This window comes from Hemicordylus capensis, chromosome 4, assembly GCF_027244095.1.
Source record: "Hemicordylus capensis ecotype Gifberg chromosome 4, rHemCap1.1.pri, whole genome shotgun sequence".
Lineage (NCBI taxonomy): Eukaryota > Metazoa > Chordata > Lepidosauria > Squamata > Cordylidae > Hemicordylus > Hemicordylus capensis.
This window is the reverse complement of record NC_069660.1, coordinates 216504212-216531210: the sequence shown is the minus strand read 5'-3', so window position 1 is coordinate 216531210 and position 26999 is coordinate 216504212. Positions and strand designations below refer to the sequence as shown.

The 26999-nt window shown below is 42.8% G+C and overlaps 1 protein-coding gene across 2 annotated transcripts in view; it reads right to left on the bottom strand.

The window, feature by feature from the left end:
* The window catches only part of RANBP9 (RAN binding protein 9), a 69467-nt gene that overhangs the window by 35250 nt on the left and 7218 nt on the right, over positions 1 to 26999 (bottom strand). For both annotated transcript variants that reach the window (XM_053250841.1, XM_053250840.1), the window contains exon 2: positions 23134 to 23245. Coding sequence is in view for 1 of the 2 variants with exons in the window: in XM_053250840.1 (XP_053106815.1) it covers positions 23134 to 23245 (112 nt within the window). In the remaining variant the exon portion in view is untranslated. The remainder of the gene's footprint in view (positions 1 to 23133; positions 23246 to 26999) is intronic.

Below are 26999 nucleotides of genomic sequence, written 5' to 3'. Positions count from 1 at the left end.
TAGACATACACAGGCTGGCATGGAGACTATCTAATTAGTTTCTCATAGCACTGATATGGAACATGTTATTTTGATGGCTAATAAGCAGAAAGATGTACTGAATTTCTGGAGAAGCCACAAATCTTTGCCTTTTATTCAAATAATTGTTTTACTTATTACTTTTGCTTTCAGTTTAGTAAGACAATAAGAAAATTAAACACTTCTAGTACAGAGGACATGAAGGCTACATGCACTATAGTTAACCAAAGTCTTATTTTAAGCACCATCTTAGTCTTTTATTCAAAGGCAGTTGCTCTCTTTCTCTCAAAATAAATCCCACTGAAAGCCTAAAGTGAGAAATAGCATACATACACATTTATGTAACTTGTTATTCCGCCTTTCAAACACTATGGTTTCACAAGGCATCTTACAATTTCCTCAAATCCACAATAAAAACATTATGAAAACCAAAAATCACCACAGAATAAACACAGGTCAAAACATCAGCAGATTAAAACCACACAGATTGTTGAGAACTGGTTCAACTAAAAGACATCTTCCTTGAGGTCTTTGCAGCTTTCTCAAATATTGCCAGGAGGGCATCCAGACCCATGGTGCCAACACAGAAAAGACTCCATCCTGGGTCACTGCCAAGCAAAACAGCAATAACGATGGGCCAAAGAACAGGACTTGCAAAGTTGACCTTAAATGCCAGGCATGTTTGTATGGGTAAAGGCACTCCAGGGTATCTGGACCACAACCACGTAGGGCTTTAAAGTTTAAATAAGGCTCAGAAGTTAATTGGAAACCAATGTGTGCAGAAGAGTTTTCATGCTAACATACTGTAGTGTTCTTACTAGGATTTTTGCAATTGCATTCCACATCAACTGAATCTGAAGAAAATTCAGAGGGATCCCCACATAAAGCACATAACAGCAATCCAGGCTGCATGTTATCAGTGTGTGGGTGATTGAAGTCACGTCCACCTCTAGCAGGTAGGGTTGCAACTGGCATACTAACTGAAGCTGATAAAAGGTACTCTGGCCAACTAATATCACTTGGGAATACTGACAAAATGAGGAATAATGCCAGGTCCACAAATACCCCCAGATTGCAGGCTTCACCCTTCAAGTGAAGTGCAATCTCCACCCAGATTGGCATGTTTTCCAACCCAGGGCACCTCCAATTTATCTGGATTATGTTTCAGCTTTTGCCCTCATCCAAACAAGCACTTTCTCCAAATAGCAGGTAGATCTGCAAGTCATCTGCATATTGGTGACACTGCAGCCCATAATCTTGGGTGACCGTCATGGCTCAGACTTCTGACTCAGAAGAGTCAGAGCAGGAATGGGAGGATTCGCCTGCTAGTGAGGGCTAAGAGGCACAGCAACAGGATTTGGCAGGGAGACCAGACTCTGGAGCTGAGGATTCATAACAGCTGCCAGAAATGATTTCTGATGAGGAGGAGGCTGGGATTTCACCTGTCTTGAGAAGACATCTCAAGAGGAAAGCTCAGTGGGAGTCACGCAGGCACAGGAGATCACAAGAGAGGAAGCAGAAGTGCTGACTCAGGGAAGCCTGATTGGCTGCTGGTTCTCTTGAGCCATATATATTTAGCAGTCTGTCAATTGCTCAGATGCTGTTAGCAACTTTTGCTGACCGCAGACCGTGTGCTATTTTGAATTCCAAACTTTTCCGAGCTCCAGTTTGCCCTTGTTTGTGCTTTCCTGCTTTGTTCCGTTAATTCCTTGTTCTGGTGTCCTTTGTTCTTTTTTCATTCCTTGCTCTGTGTTTTCTTTTCAGTTATTACTCAGTTATTGTTGAGTGGGGGGGTACCTAGTTCAGTTCAGGGGACTTAATTCATTTACTATTTTCTTTGTGAGCCTTTTATTTTCCTTCACGTAGCTTCGCTGCTACTTTCTGTTAACTCACAGTGGGAGTGCTGAAGGGGGTTGTAAATTCTGTTGGGTTAGCCGAGCTAACAGATTTACGACAGTGACCTCCCCCAGTGGTTTAATGCATATTTTAAACAGCATGGAGGCAGAACAGTATCCTGTAAAACAATAGTTTGAGAGCAGCAGTAGTTCCCAAGCACCACATTCTAGGTATGGCCCTCAATGTAAGATAACAGCCACGCCAATACAGTGCCCCCGGAATCCCAACAAAGAGATAATCCAGAAGCATACTGTGCTTGATGGCACCAAAATCCACCAAGATATCCAGGAAAATCAAGAGGGCAATATCCCCTCCATTAATCTCTTAGCAAAAGTCATCCAAAGGTGACCAAACCGAATGGGAAGCTGGATTGGAAATGATCTAAATAATCAATAACCATCAAAAATGAGCTGAGATGCCACTACAAACACCACTGTGCTTCTAAATTGCATGTCTTATAGGAATATAGGAATCTGGCTTATACAGAGTCAGGCTGTTGGTCCATCTAGTTCAGTACTGACTGATTCTCCAAGGTTTCAGGTAGAAGTCTTTCCCAGCACCCCTAAGATCCAAGATTCCAATCACCCCTAGCAAACCTAAAAACCACAAGGGACAAAGGTGAAGTGCACAGATGGTTAGCCTCAGACCTCAAAGCAACCTGTATACAGCCTCAGGCAACACAATCTGAAAAGTACCAATCAAAACTGAATCAGATGATTTACAGATGGATCAAAGGTAGACCAGATGGTTACACAGAGCTGTACTACATTCCATGGATTAGGAATAGTTATAGCAGCAGCAAGAGACAGAAGAACGTCAGCAACCACAATGGTGGGAACACAGTGGTGACATGGTGGACAAGGACATAAGAACAGCCCTGCTGGACCAGGCCCAAGGCCCATCTAGTCCAGTATCCTGTTTCACATAGTGGCTCACCAGATGCCGCTGGAAGCCACAGGCAGGAGTTGAGAGCATGCCCTCTCTCCTGCTGTTACTCCCCTGCAACTGGTACTCAGAGGCATCCAGCCTTTGAGGCTGGAGGTGGCCTATAGCCCTCCAACTATTGCCAATGGTAGACCTCTCCTCCATGAAGTTATCCAAACCCCTCTTAAAGCCATCCAGGTTGTTGGTTGTCACATCTTGTTTACGCATTGTGTGAAAAAGTTGATTATGCATTGTGTGAAAAAGTACTTCCGTTTGTTGGTCCTAGATTCCCAGGCAATCAATTTCATGGGATGACCCCTGGTTCTAGTGTTATGTGAGAAGGAGAAGAATCTCTATCCACTTTCTCCACACCATGCATGATTTTATAGACCTCTATCATGTCTCCCCACAGTCTTTTTTCAAAACTAAATAGCCCCAGGTGTTGTACCCTTGCCTCATAAGAAAGGTGCTCTAGGCCCCTGATCATCTTGGTTGCTCTCTTCTGCACCATTTCCAGTTCTAAAATGTACTTTTTTTAGATGTAGTGACCAGAATTTTACGCAATACTCCAAGTGTGGTCGCACCATAGTTTTGTATAAGGGCATTATAATATTAGCCGTTTTATTTTCAATCCCTTCCCTAATGATCCCTAGCATGGAATTGGCCTTCTTCACAGTTGCTGCACATTTGAGTCGACACTTTCAACAAGCTGTCCACCACGACCCCAAGATCCCTCTCCTAGTTAGTCACCGACAGCTCAGATCCCATCAGCGTATACCTGAAGTTAGGAGTTTTCATCCTAATGTGCATCACTTGACACTTGCCAACACTGAACTGCATTTGCCATTTTGTTACCCACTCCCACCGCATTTGCCATTTTGTTACCCACTCCCCCAGTTTGGAGAGATCCTTTTGGAGCTCCTCAAAATCCGTTGTGGATTTCACTACCTAAAAGAGTTTGGTATCATCTGCAAATTTGGCCACCTCGCTGCTTACCCCTGCTTCTAGATAATTTATGAATAAATTTAAAAGCACTGGTCCCAATACAGACCCCTGGGGGACCCTACTTCTTACTTCCCTCGATTGTAAAAACTCTCCATTTATACCTACCCTCTGTTTCCTCTCTTTCAACCAGTTAGCAATCCACACATGTATTTGTCCCCTTATCCCATGACTGTTAAGTTTCCTCTGGAGTCTTTGATGAGGAACTCTGTCGAAAGCTTTTTGGAAGTCCAGGTATACTATGTCAACTGGATCACCTTGATCCATACACTTGTTGACACTCTCAAAGAACTCCAAAACGTTTGTGAGGCAAGATTTCCCTTTGCAGAAGCCATGCTGGTTCACTCCCAGCAGGACCCATCCTTCTATGTGTTTTACAATATTATCCTTGAGGATGCTTTCCATCAATTTGCCTGGAACGGAGGTTAAGCTAACCGGCCTATAATTTCCTGGATCGCCCCTGGATCTCTTTTTGCAAATTGGTGTTACATTGGTTACTTTCCAGTCCTCTGGTACAGAGCCTGATTTCAGGGATAAGTTATATATTTTAGCAAGGAGGTCGACAATTTCTCATTTGAGTTCTTTCAGGACTCTTGGATGCATGTCATCCAGCCCTGGCGATTTGTTAGTTTTCAGTTTTTCCAGACAGTTTAGACCCCTGGTTCTAGTGTTATGTGAGAACATCTCTTGTCACTTCTATCTGACTCAGTTCTTTAGCCTCCATCCCTGAAAAGCCTGGTTCAGGAACAGGTATATGCTCAGTATCCTCTGCCATGAAGACTGACACAAAGAACTCATTTAGCTTCTCTGCAACCATATCCTCCTTAATAATCCCTTTCACTCCTTCATTGTCTAATGGTCCAACTGCCTCCCTGGCAGATTTCCTGCTTCAGATGTAAACAAGTTTTTGTTATCCCCCTTGATACTTTTAGCTAAATGTTCCTCAAACTCTCTTTTCGCCTCCCTTATTGTCACCCTGCAAGGAGAAGGGAGGTACTGCACTTTGCAACAAAATTGCTCTTTGTTTGCTACTAGGAACAAACAGCAAGAGGGGCCCATCTTCGCCCCTCTCCCTGGTAGCCCCTCGGCATGAGGGAGATAATGAAGAAAATAGGGAGAGGTGGAGCTGGGGCACCCGGGTCCTTTGAACCTATCCGCTCAATTACAGCTACTAGGGGTGTGCACGGAACCGCAGCACTGCGGTCTGGCACTTTGTTGGGGGTTCCTTTAAGGGCGGGGGAGGGTTTACTTACCCCTCGGGGAGACGTGAAACTCGTGCGCAAAAGGCTCCGTGAAGCCTTTTGCACTGAAGAGGGAGAAGGGGCGGCAGGGAGGTATCCTGCCACCACAATTACTACATACAATACGCGTGCTGGAGGGGGGAAAGCGGCGGGAGGGGTAAGTAAACCCTCCCCCGCCCTTAAAGGAACCCCCCCCATCCGAACCGAACCAGCCAGGTCCGGACCAGTCCGGACAGTCTGGAGGCCTTTAGAATGGCCTCCGGACCGGTCCGGACCCATCCCTAATAGCTACACCCCTGGCTCTCCCGGTGGGCATCTGCTCTTCAGTGTCCATCACAGTTTTTAGAAATCAAGTTAAATCTTGGCTTTTTATCCAGGCTTTTTATATGAGTGGTTTTTTTGCTGCTGCTCTTTATTTTATGGTTTTATTGTGTATGTTTTTTAAACTTTTGATTAGATTTATATTTTTATATTCCAATTTAATATTTTTATTGTGTAACTGTTTTATAGTCATATTATTTTAAATGTTTTCTAAACCGCCTTGAGATTGTTTTAATGAAAGGCGGAATATAGGTAGGCCTCATTATGTGCAGGGGTTCCGTTCCCGCAGATTACCGTGGGTAAAGAAACCATGGATAATGAGGCATTGAGTCTATGGGAACGAGAGGGTTAGGTTCCCAGGCCGTTAAAAAAAAACCCAAATCACCCCCAAATTGCAAAAACAGGCCTGAATCAGGTAGAAACCTGCTGTCCTGGTAGTCTAGCAGTATATTGGTGAAGCCTCCAAATAATTTCTGGGTTCTGCAACCTTCCTTACTTGCCCCCAGGTCTACTGCAGAACAAATTATTGTCAATTATGGGAGTACCCCAAGCACTTGCTACATCCACTACCTCTACCCAGATATAACAATTATCCAAAGAGACAAGCAAGTCAAGTTTTAGTCAGATGTAGAAGCCAAAATCTTTATCCATCTGTGGTTCAACAACTACTGCATATTCAGAAGGGCCAGGAGTTAACAGTTCTAAAATGCGATAGTATTTAGTTGGCTGGCTAAGGAGATGATGAAAATAAGCTATACCAGAAGAGGAAGAAAGTCAACCTTCTAAAACATATATACACACACACACAATCCAAGTTGTTCTGGTAAGAACTAATCTGCCTACTTTTTCTTTTCACTATAATCTGAATTGATAATTACCATCTTCACAAGTAAGTCCACTTCAGCCTTAAACATTCACACATCCATCATCTTGAATTGGGGTGAATGACATAATCACAAACTATGCTGTTGAGGTGTCCCTATGTGTCACTCACTACAACTGTAGCAAATTTGCTTCAAATCGATTACACAGCCTACAAATTAGCCCACATGCCTCAACTGTTCATGTGTCCACCATCTTGAATCAGGGTGGATGTCATCATTACAAACTACCCTGTTGAGTTGTCCCTATTAGTCACTCACTACACTTCTAGGAAATTTGGTTCAAATCAGTTAGGTGGTTCAAATGTTAGCCCTCTTGTGGCCTCAAACATTTATGTGTCCACTTGGCAGTCCAGAAGTTAGTCCATTTGCACCTGAAATGCTCACATGTCCACATCTTGAATCAGAGTGAATGAAATCAGTACAAACTATACCACTGAGGCGTCCCTATGTGTCCCTACAGCTATAGCAAATTTGGTTCAAACTGGTTAGGCAGCTCACAAGTTAGCCCACTTGCACGTCAAATGTACATCCATCTTGAACTGGGGTGAAATGAAATAATCAAATGTACATCCATCTTGAACTGGGGTGAATGTACATCCATCTTGAACTGGGGTGAATGAAATAATCAAACTACACTGTTGAAGTATCCCTGTGTCCCCCCACAACTGTACCAAATTTGGTTCATATTGGTCCAGGCATTGCAAAGTTGATAGGGGACACACACACACGGAGACACACATACACAGAATGCCAAATGATCTCATAACCTTACTTTCCTTAAGGAACGTGGGCTAAAAAGGCATGTCTATGACCATCCAAAATAGCTGGTGTAAGAAGAAATATATAGGATAAGCTAGCCCTGTTTCTGTAGGACAAATGTTTATTGTAGGTTCAAGTGCAGCAGCTGCAGCCCTTGGATTAATCTTTACTGAAAGGGCAACATTTCCAGTACCTGCCCAACCTAGCTCTTTCTCTATGATGTCCAACCACCTAGGGGGCTCCTATCAAGCTTCTGTTGGTGCAACAGTAACATGGAGCCATAGAAAACATCTTTTTAATTATGAGGTGGAAAAGCAGTCTGTGCACAGCAGAAATGGTGACGTTTACCCTGCGCTAGGTGAACTGGAGGACTGCAAGTCTCTACTGCTTTTTGATGACACACCACCAGCACTAGAGCGTTCATTTTCAGACATACTCACCAGCTTTTATGGGTTCAATACCGCAAGCATGCTTCTCAATACAAACCACACAAGGAGATACCATCCCATTACAGCTTCTCCTCTCTTTGATCCAAATTCAGATGGAAAACAAATTCCTTTCCCTCTACTTTGTGTCCACTGCCACACATCATACTCGATTGCTTCCCCTGATGCAGCCATGTCAGAGTGTACGCCCAGTGATTCACTCGGCTCTACGTTTCCATTTTATGGAAATTAAAGTCCCCATTATCATCTGTATTACAAGTGTGCTCCCTTCCTAAATCATGTACTTTGACATAACAGACCCAAAATGATATGGCCGTATCTAGTGTTTAGAACAGACACACACAAAAAGGCAGGTGCACACCCTTAGCCTCTTCTTTGCAAGAACAGAACTGCACTTCCACAGGAGTGCTCAGGAGTGTACCCCATGTTTCCAGTCCCTGACTATACTCTGCTTTTTTTTTTTTTTATTACAGGCCAAATTAGTGAAGCTGGTGACACCAATACATCAGACAAGGTCCCTCTATACTCTTTCACCTGGACGACGACATCACTAGAAATGTTACGGTAGTCTGCCATATTAACATCTGCCAGATGACCTTCCCAGATTGTGAGTCAAGGAACTGGTGTAACCAGAACAAGGACTACTGAACCCTGCTAACAGCAATGGATTCTAATAAAGATGCAAAAGATATCTTTTTTACCAGCAGGTTCATCTGGGACAATTCCCCCCACATTTTTCAGGAGCTACTTCCTTCCCACACCCCCTTATTTATATTAGCCAAAGCCAAGCTTCCACCTGGAGGAACACAGGTGTGTTGCATTTTAACATTCAGTAAGTTGTTTTCAACTATGCTGTGGCTATGCTTTCACACAACCAAGGATCCACTTGAACAGCGAGAATTTATTTATTCAACATAAAGCTAGGAGACTGTAGCAGATTAAAGCCTTTGTCTCAGAGCAAGCTCACGGGAGGGAAAGAAAATGTTGAATCACCCCTGCCGAGCTGCCTGACTAGGCTTCTCCTAAAACTATCCTGTAATTTCCGGAAGGTTCAACTTGCTCCCACCAAGCACCCTAAAACTTGCAGAGAACTGGACCACTGGATTGGGTGTTGTAATCCAAGGTCCCTCTGGGCAAATTCACTCATACACAAAAAAACCTTCCACGTGTAAGCTTACATGGGATGTGAAAACTGATAGCTGCTGTATGTCTGAGGACATGCTTGCTCCAGAAGACTCCCCCTTTGCCCCCCACTTTTTCTTGAGTTAAAAACCAATTTGGAGAGGCTTGTAAAAAGAAAAGAACTTTTAAAAAACAGTTTTATTCAATTACTGCAAACTGCTTCCATTTGAGGTTTTCTAGCTTTTAGATACAGTTAAGAATACTTAGTAAGACTACAAAAATAGGTTGCGTTAATGCACGCTTAAATGTCTACACAGGCTTTTGCAACGCCCTAGGTAGAATGGACATAGGCTAGGGTTTCTTATTTCAATTACGTTGCAGGTAAACTATAATAAAAACCGTATCAGGAATATGATTAATATTGTAAACCACTTTGGGTGCCTTTGTCAAGGCAGAAAGGCGGTATAAAAATGTAGTTAATAAATAATATGCAAAACACACACCAAAGAAACAAAAATTCTAACGCAAAGTCTGACTAAACAATCTTTTCCCTAGACTAAAATTCCCGAAGCCAAAGCTCAGGCTTCCTTTCCTTGAAGTCACTAAACTCCAGAAGAGAATTCAAGCTTCCTCCCCTATCCTTCAAGGATCCGCAGAGTCATTTTCCTGCAGCCATCCTCCATGGCCACATGTCCATCTCTCCTAACAAAGACCTGTACTTCTTGTTCTCAGAATTCCCCACAACCCCTCACTAGGTACCACCCACCTGGTGTACTGATTGGCTACCCTAGAGTTCACCAGCGTATCAGTCAAGACAAGGATTGTCTCCCTGTTAATTCTTTAGAGGGAGGGGTGGCTGATCACTACAGAGACTCATTTAGAATCAAACTGATATCTTATTTGAAATGAGGTTTCTGCAGAAGAAATGTAGACTATCTATACAGGAGAACCTCTCTTTCCACAGATTCACCATCTGCGGATTCGCATATCTGCAGTGAGGTAATAGACACTCGACTTTGGCATACATGGGGGGAAAGCAGGGGGAAGGGTTAAACTCATGTATCCACATGTTGGGGATAGCCAGAAATAACCATTTTCTGGATAAGAGCCATTTTGTGGCTCATTTGTGTTTTTTTAAAAACATGATTTTTTTGGTGGCATTTCAGGGACTTTGGGACTGGGCAGGGGCATCCCTGCACTGCAGAAGGCCCGTGGAGCACAGTAGGCATTTGGCCCGTTTTTGCCTGTTTTAAAGTGCTGTTTGCAGAGTCTAGGAACCTAACCCCTGCAATCCCATTTACTGCAATACTTCGTTATCTGTGGTTTCATTACCCATGCTAATTTGTGGGAATGAAACCCTTGCGGATAATTAGGTCTACCTGTAAAGCATGGACAAAGTGGTCAGGACTGAAAGTTCTATATTCTCCTTACACCCGCCACCCCAAGTCCCATTCTGCTGTCTCTATAACTGCAGCCATTCCCCCCTCCTCCACAAATTTCAGGTGTTAAATACCAATTAAGTCACAATCAGAACAGTATGTAAATAAGTACAAAGCAGTTTCCAGCATGCTTCTAAGGTTATTTAATCCTTTACAACTCCACAAGTAAAATCCACATGCTTAATACACACTTCTTCACTGCATCCTCCACATCTACCCAGTCCAATACAAGTCTCATCTGCACCCCTTCCTCTTCAACCTGAGGTAACTTTAGTAATCTGTAAAAATACCAGTGCATCTTTACAGAAGCTGACAGATAGGCATAGAATCTTCTGAATACATTGATTAGAAATACCTAGGAAGCCATAATTAAGTTCCACATGGGTTTAAGAGAGTTTTTTAAGCAGCCCTACATATAGGTCCACAAAGGTTAATAACCTTTACTATGGCACCAGCCCATATATAGCTATGCTAATCATCTGTGGGTTAACAAAAAGAAATATATTCTCTACATTTCACTGTCTGATCACCTGATGGAAAATCTTATTCTCCTTAGGCAATCAGGTAATTATTTACAAGCCTATTCTGGTCTTCAATTGTCTCATCTCAGTCTCCTCACCTCTATCTAGAACTTTGTTGCAAAACAGGGGCATAGGGACCGTAAGTGTGGCCATACCAGGGCTGCCACTGCCCTGCTGCTGCTTTGGGGCCACCAGCTGCCTCTCCACATTCAGTGCTCTCTAATGTTACTCTGAGCAAGAACAGGCAGCCCATTTAAGGGAGGCTTGTTCTCAGTGCCAGCAATGCCATGACTGCAGTGAAGGCAACTAGATGGCTGGCAGCAAAGGCTGCCAGGCGCGCAGGCCACTAACAAAGGAAATAGGCAGACAGACAGACAGACAGCAGTGGTGAAAAAGAGGAAAGGAAAAAAGAAAGGCGGGTGGCTGCCAGCACCCCTGCTCATCCTTAAATCTTACAACAGGGCCACCTTCAACTTTCCTATGCCTGCTGCAAAAATTACTCACCTCTCTAGTAATTCTGACCATATAATTTTCCTCTTTCTACACTCACCTTCTGTCTGCTTCTGGATTTTGTAATAACCCAAACTCTCCACAATCTTGCACCCTCCCACCAGATCTCATACCCTGACCTATTCCTACCTTTGTCTGAGCTCCACCATCTCCAGCCATCCAAAGGTGTCCTGCTTCCTTAAAGGACTTTCTCCACCGCTGTCCCTTATACCTGGAAGTGCCTCCCAAGGCATCTCCAAAGTATATTACATTTATTTCCTTCAGCTCCCTCCTCAAAACCCACCTTTCTGAGAAGTCTTTGGTCCAGCTTCTTGCTCTTCATTCTATACTGCAATTTATCTTAACTATGTTTTCAAAAATAGTCACATGTTCTTCCCCCATTTATCCCTGTGTCCCTTTTGTCCATTGTTAGATTGCAAACCCTTTAGTACAGGGACCTATCATTCTCATTGTGTAATAATATGTTTTATTAGAAGCAGCAGCAGAAAGGAAGAGTTGAGAGGAAGAACAGGAAGTGAAAGGGTGGAGTGAATAGTTTAAGAGATTGAGAGGAAGAGCATGAAATAGCTGTATTAGCTGCAGAAGCATTCTATAAATAAAGAGAAAGTTTGCTTAATCTTGATTTCTTTGAGTCTGAAGTATGGTACAAGATGACTGCACTACATGAAACCCTTTTTAGCCCACTTTCCTTATCAAAAATAAGCTTATGAGATCACCCAGCATTCTGCCGGTGTGTGTGTTCCCCCTATCAACTTTGCAATGCTTGGGCCAATATGAACCACACAAAGGGACAACGCAAAGGTGTAGTGTGTGATGATGTCATCCACCCCAATTCAAGATGGCAGACAAACATTTGAGGTGCAAGGATATTAACTTGTCAACTGTCTGATCTGAACCAAATTTGGTAAAATTGTAGTGTGACACAAATGCGGACACCCCAATGGCTTAGTTTAATGATGTCATAAGAACATAAGAACAGCCCTCCTGGATCAGGCCCAAGGTCTATCTAGTCCATCATCCTATTTCACACAGTAGCGCACCAGATGCCTCTGAGAAGCCCACAGGCAAGAGATGAGGGCATGCTCTCTCTCTTGCTGTTGCTCCCCTGCAACTGGTATTTAGAGGCATCTTACCTCTGAGGATCAAGGTGGCCTATAGCCACCAGACTAGCAGCCATTGACAGACCTGCTCTCTATGAATTGGTCTAAACCTCTTTTAAAGTCACCCAAACTAGTGGCCATCACCACATCCCATGGCAGAGAATTCCATAATGTGTTGTGTGAAAAAGTACTTCCTCTTGTTGGTCCTAAATCTCCTGGCCTTCAGTTTCATGGGATGACCCCTGGAGATGACACCCCTGAGGGAGACAAATTTTTCTGTCTACTCTCTCTCTACTCCATGCCTAATTTTATACACCTCTATCATGTCCTCCCAAAGCTGTCTCTTTTCATCTACCCTGATTCAAGATGGCGGATAAGTGAACATTTGAGGAACATGTGAGCTAACTTGTGGACTGTCTCACCAATTTGAACCAAATTTGGTGCAGTCGTATTGAGTGACACAAAGGCTCAAAGGCATAGTTTGTGATGATGTCATCCACTCCAACTCAAGTTGGAGGGCACATGAACATTTAAGGCACAAGTAGGCTAACTTGTGAAGATGGCAATTATCAATTAAGATTATAGTGAAAAGAAAGTAGGCAGATTAGTTCTTACCAGAACTTGTTACAACATGCACATGGATTAGCGCAACACAAGAAAATCAAACTCTTAAGGGAAACAATATCAAAAATAGAATACACAAATAGGAAGGTAAATAAGATATACTCATATAAGCCATCAGCCTAGTAACACTTCCCAAAATATCATAAGTTCAAGGAAAGCTAAAAAAAAAAATGCCACATAAAGGAAATATCCACCTGGTACTTGGATTTTCACACACACGCAAGAGCAGATGAACTGTTAAACTACTTGAGCATATTTCAAGTAATCCTTGAAAGATCTGTACTAGGGATGTGCAGAACATTTTGACCGCAAAACATTTAGATTTGAAACGGGCCATTTCGAGCTCAAAACATAACCTGTTTTTAAAGAGTCTGTTTCGAGCTCAGAGCAGAACCACCCTGTTTCAATCGAAACATTGACATTTCGAGTGCCATTCCGAAGGCCTGTTTTTCTCTTGGTTATTGGTTTTCTAGCACTGCCTTCCGATTGGCTTGTAGTCTCTTTGCTTCTTGGTTGGCTTGTTAACATGGGCAATTCTGCTCCCACTGCCTGAGGTGAAGGAGGAGGAAGCGGGAAAACAAAAGAAAGGAATTTCAAATCCAAAATGTATTCAAAGGGACTGGGAAGCAGAGAGCCCTTATACTGTGCCTCTCTTGAAGAAGAAGATACATCACGACAGGAGAGGAGGAAGGTATGTAGGTTTGATTTTGTGGTTTTCTTTTCTCAGAACTGAGTATAATATGCTGTGCTACTGCTGCTATAAATATCTGGTTTTGCTGGATCTCAGATTGACAAAGGCAGAATGGGTGGCTGCCCTCCTTAAGTTGTGCTTGGTTTTGTTTGTGAGATAGTGTTGTGGCAAGAAATGGATAGTTGCAGCACTCTCTTACTCTTTCTGTGTGCATACACACACACACACACACACACTGTATAATATTTCTTGGTGATTGCTGTGATAAGCTCCATGTCTGGCCTTGAAACTAACGTGTGCTTCACTGTCTGTTCTGCAATCTGCATTGCAAAGTGTACTCAGGCAAAAAATGAGGCTGACGTTGTTCTAGTTCATCTTATGGCTATGTTTGCTGCAAAGTAAGGGTGCTGCTGTGGCAGCTGTTGCAATGCTAGGAAATAATGCAAGGAGCCATAATTGTGTTTAAGAGAGCAACTTGTGCCAATGATGTTACTGCAGCACAGGCACTTGGCTGGCAGTGAATTCTGGGTCAGTGATACTTTTTTGTTTATTTTTGGACTGTTTGAAATGTGTGCACTGTGTTGGGAGGGACAGATTCCCTTTTACAAATTGCAATGCAAAACTTGTGTGCATGCACTCGGAGTGCAACTTGTTCCAGCCTTAGGGAATAATAGGGGAACTCGAAACACCCCATGGGTAGGTCCTAGGGACACCAAAGTAGGTTGGGTGGTAGGGCACAATGGGTGCTATCCTACCAACCAACCCACAAAAGAAATGGGCAAGTGGGTGATTTTTAACTAACGTTTAACCTTTCCCTAAAATCTCCATATGATCCTAGTGGGGTTTGGGGAAAGGGTTACAAATTTGTTTAAAATCACCCACTTGCCCATTTCTTTTGTGGGTTAGGTAGCAACCATCATGCACTACCAGCCAACCCACTTTGGTGTTCCTAGGAGCTACCCATGGGGAACCATGGGGTATTTTGAGTTTCCCCATTATTCCTCTGGCCAAAACACTCGAAACATTTCCAGTTGTTTCATCGAAACAGCCGACTCAGCCACTGTTTTGATGAAACGTTTCGGCTGTTTTGTGTTTTGCTTTGAGCCTGAAACAGAATGCAAAATCTGTTTTGTGTACATCCCTAATCTGTACCTTACCTGCAGAAGATGGTGGTAACTTTGGTTAGAGCAGTTATTGCCACAGACTGCTAGATCCTAATCTACAGACTATGATAATGGTAAAGGTAAAGTGTGCCGTCAAGTCGATTTCGACTCCTGGAATCCACAGAGCCCTGAGTTTATCACTGCCTCCTTTCGCACAGTATGAGATGATGCCTTTCAGCATCTTCCTATATCACTGCTGCCCAAGATAGTACCAGCGGCGATTCGAACCAGAAAACTTCTGCTTGTTAGTCAAGCATTTCCCTGCTGAGCCACTTAAGGTGACTACAGTACAGACTAGGATACATATACTGTTATAATGGGAAAACTAACACAAACTCAGACAAGTCAAGTCCTGACACCTGAACAAGCATACCTCTGGGCAATCCCAACACAGATAATCAGAGCGGCAATGCACCACTTTTATTCTGATAATTATTTGTCTTCATTAAACAGCCATTTTCCAGTTAAAGCTCTAAGTGGTACACAACAAAATTAATAGACCACACACACACCACAATTTAAACATTATCTTTAAAAAGATAAAAAGTTTAAAAGCTCAACATAAAACCAAGAATATCTAAAAGGCTTGGGCAAATAAAATGGTTTCACCTGGCAATGAAAATAATATAGAGATGGTGACCTTCTGTGGGAAGAGAACACCACACACAAGGTGCCATAACTGAGGCAGCCGTTTCTGGTCACCATCTGCTTCATGTCAGACAGCAGGGTGGGTGTGAGGGGTTTAAGAGCAGGACCAACAAGGATGGGCTCTTAGAGCCTGGGCAAATTCAAACAGGAGGAGATACCTGTAAAATCCTAAATGGCTTGGAATCGGCCGTTTCAAAATTGGCACGATGCATATTCCATGCACTTGGTCAGTCAGTAAACAAGTAGCTTTGTTTTGTACTAAGTGTAACCTCAAACAGCAGAGATATTCAGAGATGCAGTTTTTCTGTAAAAATTTGAATTGAGAAATTTGCCCATTTGCTGAACATTTGCTCTCCCCCCTCAAAAAATTATACAAGTTTTTTTGATGCCCTAGATTATGATCTGATTTGTCATGTTATTTGACCTAGTTATGCAGTTAAACAAAAAACAAAAAAAAACCCACCATCATATTGATTCCCCGCACTATCTCTAAAGTTTTTGAAATAGCCAAGTAGTTGAACTAAAATATTTGGGGGGAGGGGAATCAAAGACACTTCACGTGCTTTAACTATTTTACTGAAATAAATTCAAAGTTTTATGTGGAAATAATTTTATTGGAATCTATCTATCTATCTATCTAAAAGGCTTAGGTGGTCCATGGCAAGCCATGATGGCAAGCCAACACAGTGCTTTACCAATTGGAGGTAACAGAGCAGGAGCACTGTGGTGATTGGGCACTGGGAATTCCATATGCAGATAGGGAAGAGGAGTCTGTGACGGTTAAGGTCAGTTGGAATGCAGCTGCTGCTGGTGGGAAGATTGTAGAGGAGAGAAGAATCTATCTATAAGGATAGTGGGCAGGGGTCTGCAAAGAGAGGGGTTGTGGGGGAGGAAAGAGCCCCTTCAGGAGGAGGCTGCCACTGTGTGGAATAGCTGAGGAAACAAGATGAACAAGCTCCATTAACTCAAGAACGGAGAGAAAGAAAGAAAAAAGAAGGGACGAGAAGAAAGACAGAGGGGAGGAGTGAGTGGAGGAGAGAGAAAGAAGGGCAAGCAATGGGCCTGGGCCTGTCAATGTCCTGAGGAAAATGAGTGGCCAGGGTGGCAGCGAGGAAGGGCCAAGTCAACTGTCGCCACTGCTCAGAGCTACAAAGGCCATTGGCAGTGGCAAGGGACGGGCCCAAGCCTGTCAGTGTCCTGAGGGGAACAAGCAGCAATGGCCGCAGCAGTGAGGAAGGGCCTGGGCCATTGCTGCTGCTACTCCTGCAGGGATAAGCAGGGCTCAGGTGAGGAGATCTCTGGGGGTTAGGAGTCTGCGGCTTGGCCAATCGGCACTAGCAACGCAGCAGCCACGATCAAGAGGGGTGAGGGGCATAGAGCAACAGGATGGAGGAGCAACCAAGAGGGATGAGGGTGATGGAGGAGAAGGAGCGCAGCTCAGGTGAGAGTAGAGACAACTCTGAGGTGAGGCGGCTGTGGTGGGGGTGAGGGTAGCAATCAAGTACTAGTGCGCAGATGCTCTGTGTGGGTTAAGCTAGCACGCAATAAATCAGTAAAACACATGTACCCTTTCACACGCCTCCTATATAATCACCTGAAAAACATTAATTACAACTTTGAAATTGCTGAGCTTATCTAATGTAGCATTGGCATCCATTCACTGTTATTAATGAATTTTATGAAATAATGTTGTACATTCGGACTAGCACTGCGCACATACCAGTGCGAGTTTCAGACCACCACCGCACTGTTCACTTGATCCCTGATGGACTCCAGAACCCATCAGTCTGATATCGTCTGCACCCACACACTAGCAAACGTTTGCAGGCAGCCCCCAATCAGAGGAGGAACTGAGTCATTGGCACTGCTGTGGGCATTTAAAGCCCTTGATGTTCTGCTGACCCTTGAATTGGGTGTTATCCCTGGCTAGGCCCCTATCCCGGTCCCACTGGAAACGATCTAGTCTAGGTTGCCCCCTAACACAAAAGGGACAAGAATTACAAAAGGAATTGTTTGCCAAAAATCCTTTTGCTCCTCTTTGATAGTCGAAGATGGCATAGCCTTCTTCTTTTCTTTTGTCTCAGGACAGGGGCCAATGCTTCCCCAAATAATTTTCCCCCTGCGAAAGGAAAGTTTGCCAGTTTAGACCTGGGCTTGTGATCCACTTGCCAATTTTTCAACCAGAGCTGCCATCTAACCAACACATCTCCTGTCAAGGAACGTGCAGAGAACTGCAAAGAATCTATACTGGTATCTGCCACATATGCAGCAGCATTATGCGGTTTGGTAAGTCCCTGCTTCAGGCGTGGATTACCATGAGGTACCAGGTCAATCAGTTCCTTTGACCACATAATGGAAGCCCTTGCGAATAGGGAAATTGCCATAGCTGCCCACACAGGCAAGGCTGAGGCTGCATGCAACCATGGAATAAGGCATAAAGTTCATCCCTGTTTTGGTGTATAGTTGCCTCCCATCTGTCGCGTGCGTTATCCTACCTTGATTGTATTATACCTGCACCTGTATGGGAGGAGCATTACCAAACGTTGCACAAGAAGATGAAGTAGCTGTCACAAGCCTAGATCTGGATGCAGGTCAGTTGCCCGAGTGGCCACCAGTGTCTTGTACTGAAATAGAATCCTGAGCAAGGCAGCCTAAACTTGGCAAAGCCCCTGGCAATGATTACATATCTGCGGAAGTAATCAGGAAAAATCTGGCATGGTGGGTCCCAGTCCTAGCGCCTCTATTTTCTTTCATACATAGGACTGCACATGTCCCTAAGGACTGGGGAGGGGCAACAATAATCCCAATCTATTAAAAGGGTGAAAGGAAGCTACCTGAAAAGTACTGACCTATTATTCTTCTCAGTATAGTGAGCAAGATGTATGCTAGGCATACATCTATATGAGCGTTTACTAGACTGGATGGATTCTGAAAATATCCTGGCTGAGGAGCAAATTGGCTTCCACGCAGGCTGTTCTGTTATGTACCCTGCTTTAATACTACATCTAGTAGAAAAATATACTTCCAAATCCAGCTCTGCTCTATATGCAGGATTTGTTGACTTTAGATCTGCTTTTGACCTGATCCCCAGCGAGAAACTTTGGTGTAAGCTATTGAGATCATTAGTAGACCGCTGTTTACTTCTTTTGATGTTCAAATTATCCAAAAACTCATGTAAGGGTGCAGTGCAGCACTCAGGGACACCTCACCAAGGAAATACCAACATTCAGGGGAGTCATACAGGGATGTATTTTGGCTCTGCTGCTATTTAACTTTTATATTAACTCTCGTCTCCCATTTAGATAATCTATCTAGACCATTATCCCTCAAAATTAGCAGACAGACATCTTGCTATACTTCTATATGCAGATGATGCTGTCCAATAGGCTGAGAAGAGCTTTGCACTCTCTTGCTACCTATTGCAAAGAATAACTTTTAGAAATTAATTCTAACAAAACTAGGATCCTGGTGTTTGTAAAGGGACCAAAGATTCGGAACTGGTCACAGGTTAGAACAAGTTAAATATTTCAAATACCTTAGTCCCAGTCCTCAGATAGAAGGGGTGCACACAGAGAATATGTAAGGCAGAATGCACACAAGAGTGCACAAGCAATTCAATCTTTCCATTGCTCCCGGGGTGTCCTCCGCAATAAAACTCTTTTTGGCCAAAGTACGAACACAGCTCCTATATGGAGCTCAACTTGGCATGTACTCTAACTTCTCTAAGGGAGAAGCTGTGCAATCTGAGTTCCTGAGGAACATTTTTCAGGTTCCCCAATGTGTGCCCAGTGCTGTCTGGAAGCAGGACTACTTAACGTAGAGGCCAGAGCATGGATTAATATCTTCGAATTCTGGATGAAGCTGGTTTTCTATCCTGCAGGTCTAGCTCCACTTGTGCTAAAGGATATCTATCAATCCAGGTGGAAAAGAGCTGGATGAAAGGCTGCATCATAATGGTTTCTCCCCTTTTGCACCAATAAAACTAGGGTATGAAAATGCTAGGGTCAAACTCAGACGAAGAATATATGACATGGAGCATCAAATTAAACAAGGCTCTATTCATGTTGGTGTCCATTTGGGCAACAAGTTCTGAGTTTCAACCCTGCCAGATAACTAAACCAGATAACGGTGCCAAAATACCGTAGAGCTCTGACACAGGAATGATGCAATGCCTTGCAAATCAGGAAATATTGAAACAATGGCTCATGTGCTCCTTTACTGTCAATTTTACTGAGATATATGGAGGAAAAAATAAAACCCCTTTTATTAGCTGCCATCCAGGTTGTACAGATTCTTTTTATCTTGATTATCTTTTAACTGACCAGAATGGACTGAGAGCTTATAATGTGGCTAAGTTCTGTTCAATAGCCAGTAAAATTCGTTAAGAGTTCATTAAGAATCATTGTTAACTGACCTTTATGCTTAACTACTGTATCATAACCCTATAGGTTATGTAGATTTTTTTGTTGGGCTTCTGTTTGTAAACTGTGCTGGTCTGAGACTGTAATAAAGGAATTGATCGATTGAGTAAGGAATCGCAGCACTTGTCCTCAAAATCATTGAGGAAATAATCCCCATCCTTTGCCAATATTGCCCCACTGACCAGAGCCGCCACTGGGGCATAAATAAGGGGGGAAATCAAGAGGTCCATAGCACTGTGATCAAATTAATACAAGTGCTTCGCACATGTGGGAGATTTTTACTAGCCCCTGGGGCTCTCCACTCCTCCAGAAAGGCTTTCCTAAAGAATTTCTGGCATGGCATATGGAGATCTGCTCCTCTTGATTCTGGAAACACTTGAGACTCTCCCTCAATAGAAGCGCCTCCCTGCCCCTCACCACTGCTAGTGGCATCCAGTTTTAGCACTCTAAGCATTTTGAGCAGAAGAACATTGAAGTCATCCTGTTTAAAGAGCCTACTGGGCGCCACTTCACCATCCGGCTCTTCCTCAGACAAGTATTGCCAGTCATCACCCGAACTAGATTCCCCTGAAGTGGAGGAGACATCTCTGTCAGACCTGACTGTTCTAAGCAAGTCTTGAGGTAAAGGCGAAGTGTGATGGTTCTGAATGGGGACTCTGGTTGGGGAATCAGGCACTACTGGCAATGCACCATCCAGACATGGTTTCCCCAATCCACTCCTGCCCAAACCCCTTGGTTCTGGTGATCCTCACTCGGACTCCTCTGATTAATGAGAGCAGGAATGGGGTGTTTGGGCTGTAGCAACTGGGGCCACTTTGGCACCAAAAACCTTTCGTGTGCTGCACCTCGTTGTGGCAGGCTTGCTGCTGCCCCAATAGGCCCTTCACCTCCCTCAGCACCATGTTTTGCAGCCATTGCTGCACATTACTGGGAAGGGAGTAATCCCCCACAAAAAGCTGTTCACAATCCTCCTCCTCCTCCAAGAGGCATGGAATGTAGCCTCCCTCCTCAGAGTTCTCCCAACTTGCAGCAGCCAGAGACAAAGACGACACTGATGTGGCTCCCTCAGCAAGCGGTGCTGCCAAGCGGGTTTTTGCACCCAAAATGGAGGAGGCACATGGCACGCCTGAGCCTTCCACCATTATTATTTTTTAATGTGATGGCTCAGCCCCAAAGCCTGCATTGCAAGCCTCACAAGCAGGCCCAGCAGAAACAGTCGACGCCTCAGAGCGGTTTGCTTCAGGGCCTGACTCCCTGGTAGACATGTTCCCCTCGGCTTAATTAAAAAAACATTTTTTTTTAAATTAAGCCGGTTGCTCCATGGGCTAGGGAGTTCAAAGAAAAACCTTCCCTGATCAATATTCCAGATATTTTTAGTTGGTTTAGTTGGCCATAAGGCCAGAAATAGAAGAAAACTGAAGACCATCGAGGCTACCCTGCCTTCTCGGAGCGAGACAGGGAGGAACTGAGCTCTCAGTAGAAGCTCCTCCCACTCATGGGGGGGGAGGTCAGCGACCCAGGGCTCTTGTTTTGATTTAATTCTATCTAGGAGCAACCTGCTGTTGGTTGCACTCCTTATCCTCTGCTGGAGAATGATCTGTATAATCAGTGTGATCCAAGAACGTCAGAAACTGTTGGGCTACCATTCAGGCATGCATCTTGCCCCAGAAGAGTATGTTAGCAACTAGTTAATACTTGGCACAATCCTCTGGATCCAGCATAAAAATTTCAGGAGTAGCTGCACAACTGTTTCCTTTAGTGCAACCAGAACTGTCTCCTCATACAGTCAGGGGAAGTATTGGTCTTGGAGTATTCATTTAGTGTATCCATAATATTGTAAATGGATGTAATGTAAGCTATAAGCTGTATTGTTTTTTCTGTAATTCTACATTCTCCTCGTTTCTATTTGTTCTCTGGTCTCGTACCATAAAAATCTTCATGCAGGAAAGCATTTATAACCCCCAAGACTCAACTGGTCAGCCCATCCCTGCTCAATCTTATAAGACAAGATGTATATGAAGTGGTAAGATATATACCTTCAAACATTTTGTCAACATCCTTAGGCCTCAACAACAAAGCCATCCATTACCACCTGACACATTAACTAACTAAATCTCAAGAACAGTAAATAGCAGCCAAAGCAGATACAATGTTAAGTGCACCATGCTCTAGTTTGGGGCATATATTACCTAAGCATAGTACCCGAACAGGAGCCTGATCTGGATTGGAACCGCAGCACAGAGATAAAGAGTTAGAACCCTTTACCTCTACACCATTTTCCCATCAAAAATCAATGAACTGAACCCTGATTGTGCCATTTGGTATCTTTGGGGTTAAATAGCAGCTCTAACGAGATTTTTCAGCAGGAAAATATCACACAAGAAAAATATCAAACACCCTTTAGTTCTTTGCCACACTCCCAATCCATAAGATGGTATATTTAAAATAAACTACAACGTTTGAATTTTCTGGAGTGATATCAAAAAGCAAAACCTGAGCATGCTACACTGCTTAAAGCAGGGATCCTCAACGCTGGGCCCCCAGATGTTAGTGGACTTCAACTTCCATAATCCCAAGCCCCAGTGGCCTTTGGTTGGGGATTATGGGAGTTGGAAGTCCAATAACATCTGGGGACCCAACGTTGAGGATCCTTGGGTTAAAGGACAGAACAAACCAAGAAGTGACCAGGTGCTATGCCTCTGTTCATAAAAACATCTGTATTATGCACATGCTGTCATACAGCACATGTGGAACTCCCTTATGAATTGCTCAGGAAATTCAAGACTACACTTGCTAGTTAAAGCAAATAATTACCAGTGAAAATTAAAAGTGTCAGTCTGCAATGCATTCAGTTTATTTAACGTAAAAAGCAGTCAGCTAGATAATCCTGAGAAATCAAATTATCTATATGGAAACTGAAGATACAATGTTGGTCTGTAGTGGTAAAAGCCTTCAGTCCAATAACTTAGATTAAACCTTCAAATATGCAGAGACCACTTGATTTCTGTCATTAAATCCCTATACCTTTCATCAAAACTGAAGTAGTGGTATACATAACATTCTAGAATCTTATGTTTCAGCATGTTCATTAAAGTTATTATTTAGCAGGTTGATAAATGATATTATTATTACTACTACTACATTTATATCCCGCTCTTCCTCCACGGAGCCCAGAGCAGTGTACTACATACTTGAGTTTCTCTTTCACAACAACCCTGTGAAGTAGGTTAGGCTGAGAGAGAAGTGACTGGCCCAGAGTCACCCAGCTAGTTTCATGGCTGAATGGGGATTTGAACTCGGGTCTCCCCGGTCCTAGTCCAGCACTCTAACCACTACACCACACTGGCTGACATGAAATGAAATGAAGCAAGCTGCATTTGAAACAACGATGAAATAGTCTTACCCATCTCTTCCTTTGCTGACAATTTTAACTTCAAAGTAGTATATTCCACAAGCAGCAGGTATGGGATGTGTAGCTCGAACAGAAGCAGCATCTTTTGGAGTTTTTCCATGGCCTGCAAAATACATTGACACAGCTTAAATTTAACAGTCACATGAGAGAGACAGCAAATTAAAAAGAAATAAGGATACACAAAGCTTAAAAGTTTCAGTTATCCTAATATCATCCAACTAGAAGATCAAATCCATCTATAACATGCTTTAAATTATTGAAGATCATTTGAAAATACAACTTCAGAGTTGTATAATTACTCATTTTTAAGATGAAGCATCTTACAAGTTTACATATGCTTAAATTGCTTACTTAAAATTACTTAAAGAAAATGCTCAAGAATATTTTACTAGTGCTCATGAAACACAAGAACTAATTGTTTTGGTTTGTGCTATAGAGCAACAATGCATTATCCTTGTTCTTGTATGGCATGCTTACTAACATTATATATGAAGAAATTTGGTCTATAGCTGAAAGCACATTATTTGACCACAAATAATGCTTATATATTTCTCTACCGATGTAACACAGTATTAATAATCCATGCTGCAATTCTGCACACTGACTGATTAAATCTTACTGACCTCAATGGGTAGCCTGACAGTGTGCAAGATTGTAGTCCTAGTATATTGAAATGATTATATTACAGTCACTTTATTTCTATAATGAGTAATTACTTGACAAATTAAGGAAACATTAGTTTTTAAAAGACTTAACAGAAACAAGTATTCATTCCTGCCATACTTAAGGAGACAATTTAACTATAATTCTCAAACCAGCAAATCATTATTTAGCTAGAGCACCAAAATATTTGCAGATATAGAAGCTACTTGGACACTTGCAATCCTGAAATATACCATATCTCTCAAATTATACGGAGTCTGGCAATGAGATGACAGATGGGATGACACACATTTGCATGTATTTTCAAAAATTAAACCTGGGCATTGACCTTGAATCAAAATGTTAAGTAAAGCTACAACAGGCCTTGACAAGTAAAATACTTAGTGCAGAAACAGGGCTGTCTGGGGAAATTAATAAAATATTTGACTATCTTTGAATAGCCAAGCCGAGATGCCACAATTAACTTTCTAGGTGACATGGCTCCCTGGTGCCTGGGATTCATCAAGCCCTGAGCTACAGCTCTGTTATTGTAAGAGCAGTTAATTCCAATACTGCACGAGGAACAAGAAGAATACTAACATCAGTCATTTCTATCCTGTCCATCTATATGTTGCTAATGTACAATTTGACCCTGCATGAAACAGCATATGTGGAAGGCCCAGATATGGACTAGGAATCCAGCAGGGGCAACACATTAAAGCTCTCCATGCATGCTGTTTACACAACAAAACCAAGATGTACAGGGTCAGACCATGAACAGAAAGCAAACTGAGAAACTTCCTTAGGCAGCAAATGGATGAGGCAAACTGCCACAACATCAATGTAGTGTTAGCAACCATGACACTAGAATTGGCAAATGTTTAACATCAGGAGGTCAAAGCTATATACACATGTAGAGACTATGGTGTATACATACATAGGAGATATTGGGGAAAGTAATTTTCCCTTCCAAAACACTGACAGTTTGTAAGCATTCACAGACAACATAGCGTGCCTTTTGGTGAACATCCTAATAATCTAATGCTTCTAGAAGTACAATCCTAAACAAGCTTACTAGGGAGTGAGTAAACAATACTGAATACAGTGGGACTTGTTTCTGAGTAAATATGCACAGAATTGTGCAGTAAGACACCAAGATTGCACATTGAGAGAATGTCTACAAATTTCAATTTTTTAATACTAGAGGTTAAGTTCTCAAATATTCCACAGAATGCAATCTAATCAACTTTAATATTTCCCCCCAAAATTACCAAAATAAATTACTTTTAATGGTTCACATTACTTTAACAGTCTGCACATGCAGACCTGAAATCACTTGTGACTTCCTTTCTCCAATAATGTTAACAGAAGCACTATTCCCTCTAGGGTGTGCGCACGTGCATGCGCTCACAAGTTTTCCGATGTCCGCTCAGTTAATTTTAGATCCCGCTCAGGTTGAATTAGGAAGGCCCCACTCTGAATGCATATGCGAACACAGTGCCTTGATACCGCCACCCAGAACAAAACTCATTCTGCACAGAAATGGAAAAATCAGAGGGACCACTCAACAGAAGTCTTCAAAAGTTCAGCTCAAAACTAGGGATGTGCACAAAACAGATATTGCATTTTGTTTCAAGTTCAAAACAAATCACAGATGGCCGAAACATTTTGTCAAAGCAGCAGTCGTCCCAGTTGTTTCAAGAGAACAAATCTCGAAACGTTTTGAGTGTTTCAGCCATAGGGAACTATGGGGAAACTTGAAATACCCCATTGTTCCCCATGGGTAGCTTCTAGGGACACCAAAGTGGCTAGGGGGGAGGTGCATGATGGGTGCTACCTACCACCCAACTCATAAAAGAACATAAGAAGAAGAACTTAAGAAGAGCCCTTCTGGATCAGGCCCAAGGCCCACCTAGTCCAGCATCCTGTTTCGCACAGTGGCCCACCAGAAATGGGCAAGCAGGGGATTTTAAACACATTTTTAACCTTTCCCCCAAACCCCCATTGGATCTCAAGCCAGTGTCAGAAAACCAATCAGCAAGAGGAATATGGGCCTTCAAAATGGGTTTGTTTTGTTCTAAGCTCGAAACAGGCCCTTTATTTAAAGGGCAGTTTGTTTTGTTTCCCAGACTATGGGAAACACCTATATCAGGCAGCAGCAATATAGGAAGATGCTGAAAGGCATCATCTCATACTGTGTGGGAGATAGCAATGGTAAACCTCTCCTGTATTCTACCAAAGAAAACAACAGGGCTCTGTGGTCGCCAGGAGTCGACACCAACTCGACGGCACACTTTACTTTTACTTTTGTTTTGAGCTTGAAACACTTGAAACAGTCAGTTTCTAATGTCAAAATGTTTTTCACATCCCTACTCAAAAATGGACACAGTTAATATTTCAAAAGAACAAAAGACCAACTCTAGTGTATGATCTTCCAAGTATATTCTGATGCCAGTACATGAGGACAGTCATATGGTGGCCACTATGTTTTGAGCAACCTAACAAGGCGGTGTAAATGTTGAAAGCACCAAGACCAAGACCACATATGTGAGCTCCCCAGAAATTTCAATAGGTAGCAAGTTGGCAGTACTCCAATATTCCTAATCTATCCCCTAGAACAGAAACAGCAAGCATAATAGTTGACAGAGGTAGTTTGTCAGAGTGGGCACCCAGTGAGCAAGATGGAATTTGTAGATCACAGCAGTTTCACCTCCCCGTTTACCTTCTCTATACAGATGCTATACTGAGTTCCCGGCAAGGCCCAAATCAGGAAGACCAGTCATCACTCTAGGCTGGTCTCAAACACACACAAACACAACACACACACACCTCAACCAGGCTGGCCTTTTCATTCTTAAAATAAAAAGAAACCAGGTCCTGAGAAACTCCTCAGGTTTCCTTCCCCTTGAATCCTTTCAATATTGGAACAATTTTTCTATAATCAACATTTCTCAGACCTTAGATATTTAATCCTCTGGAGTTAGAGCTACATTTAACTTCCATAACCTAGTAATATTTGACACCCATAACCTAGAAATATTTGACACCAGTAAAAGAAAAGCCAACAAGTTTTGATTAAACTAATGTGCTTTACACACACACACACACACACACACACACGACAAAATCCTAATCTGTCAATCTTTTCATTTCTTTTTAAGAAATTCTTGTAATTCTTCATCTTTTGCACTACAATAAGTCTCACTGAAACTAAT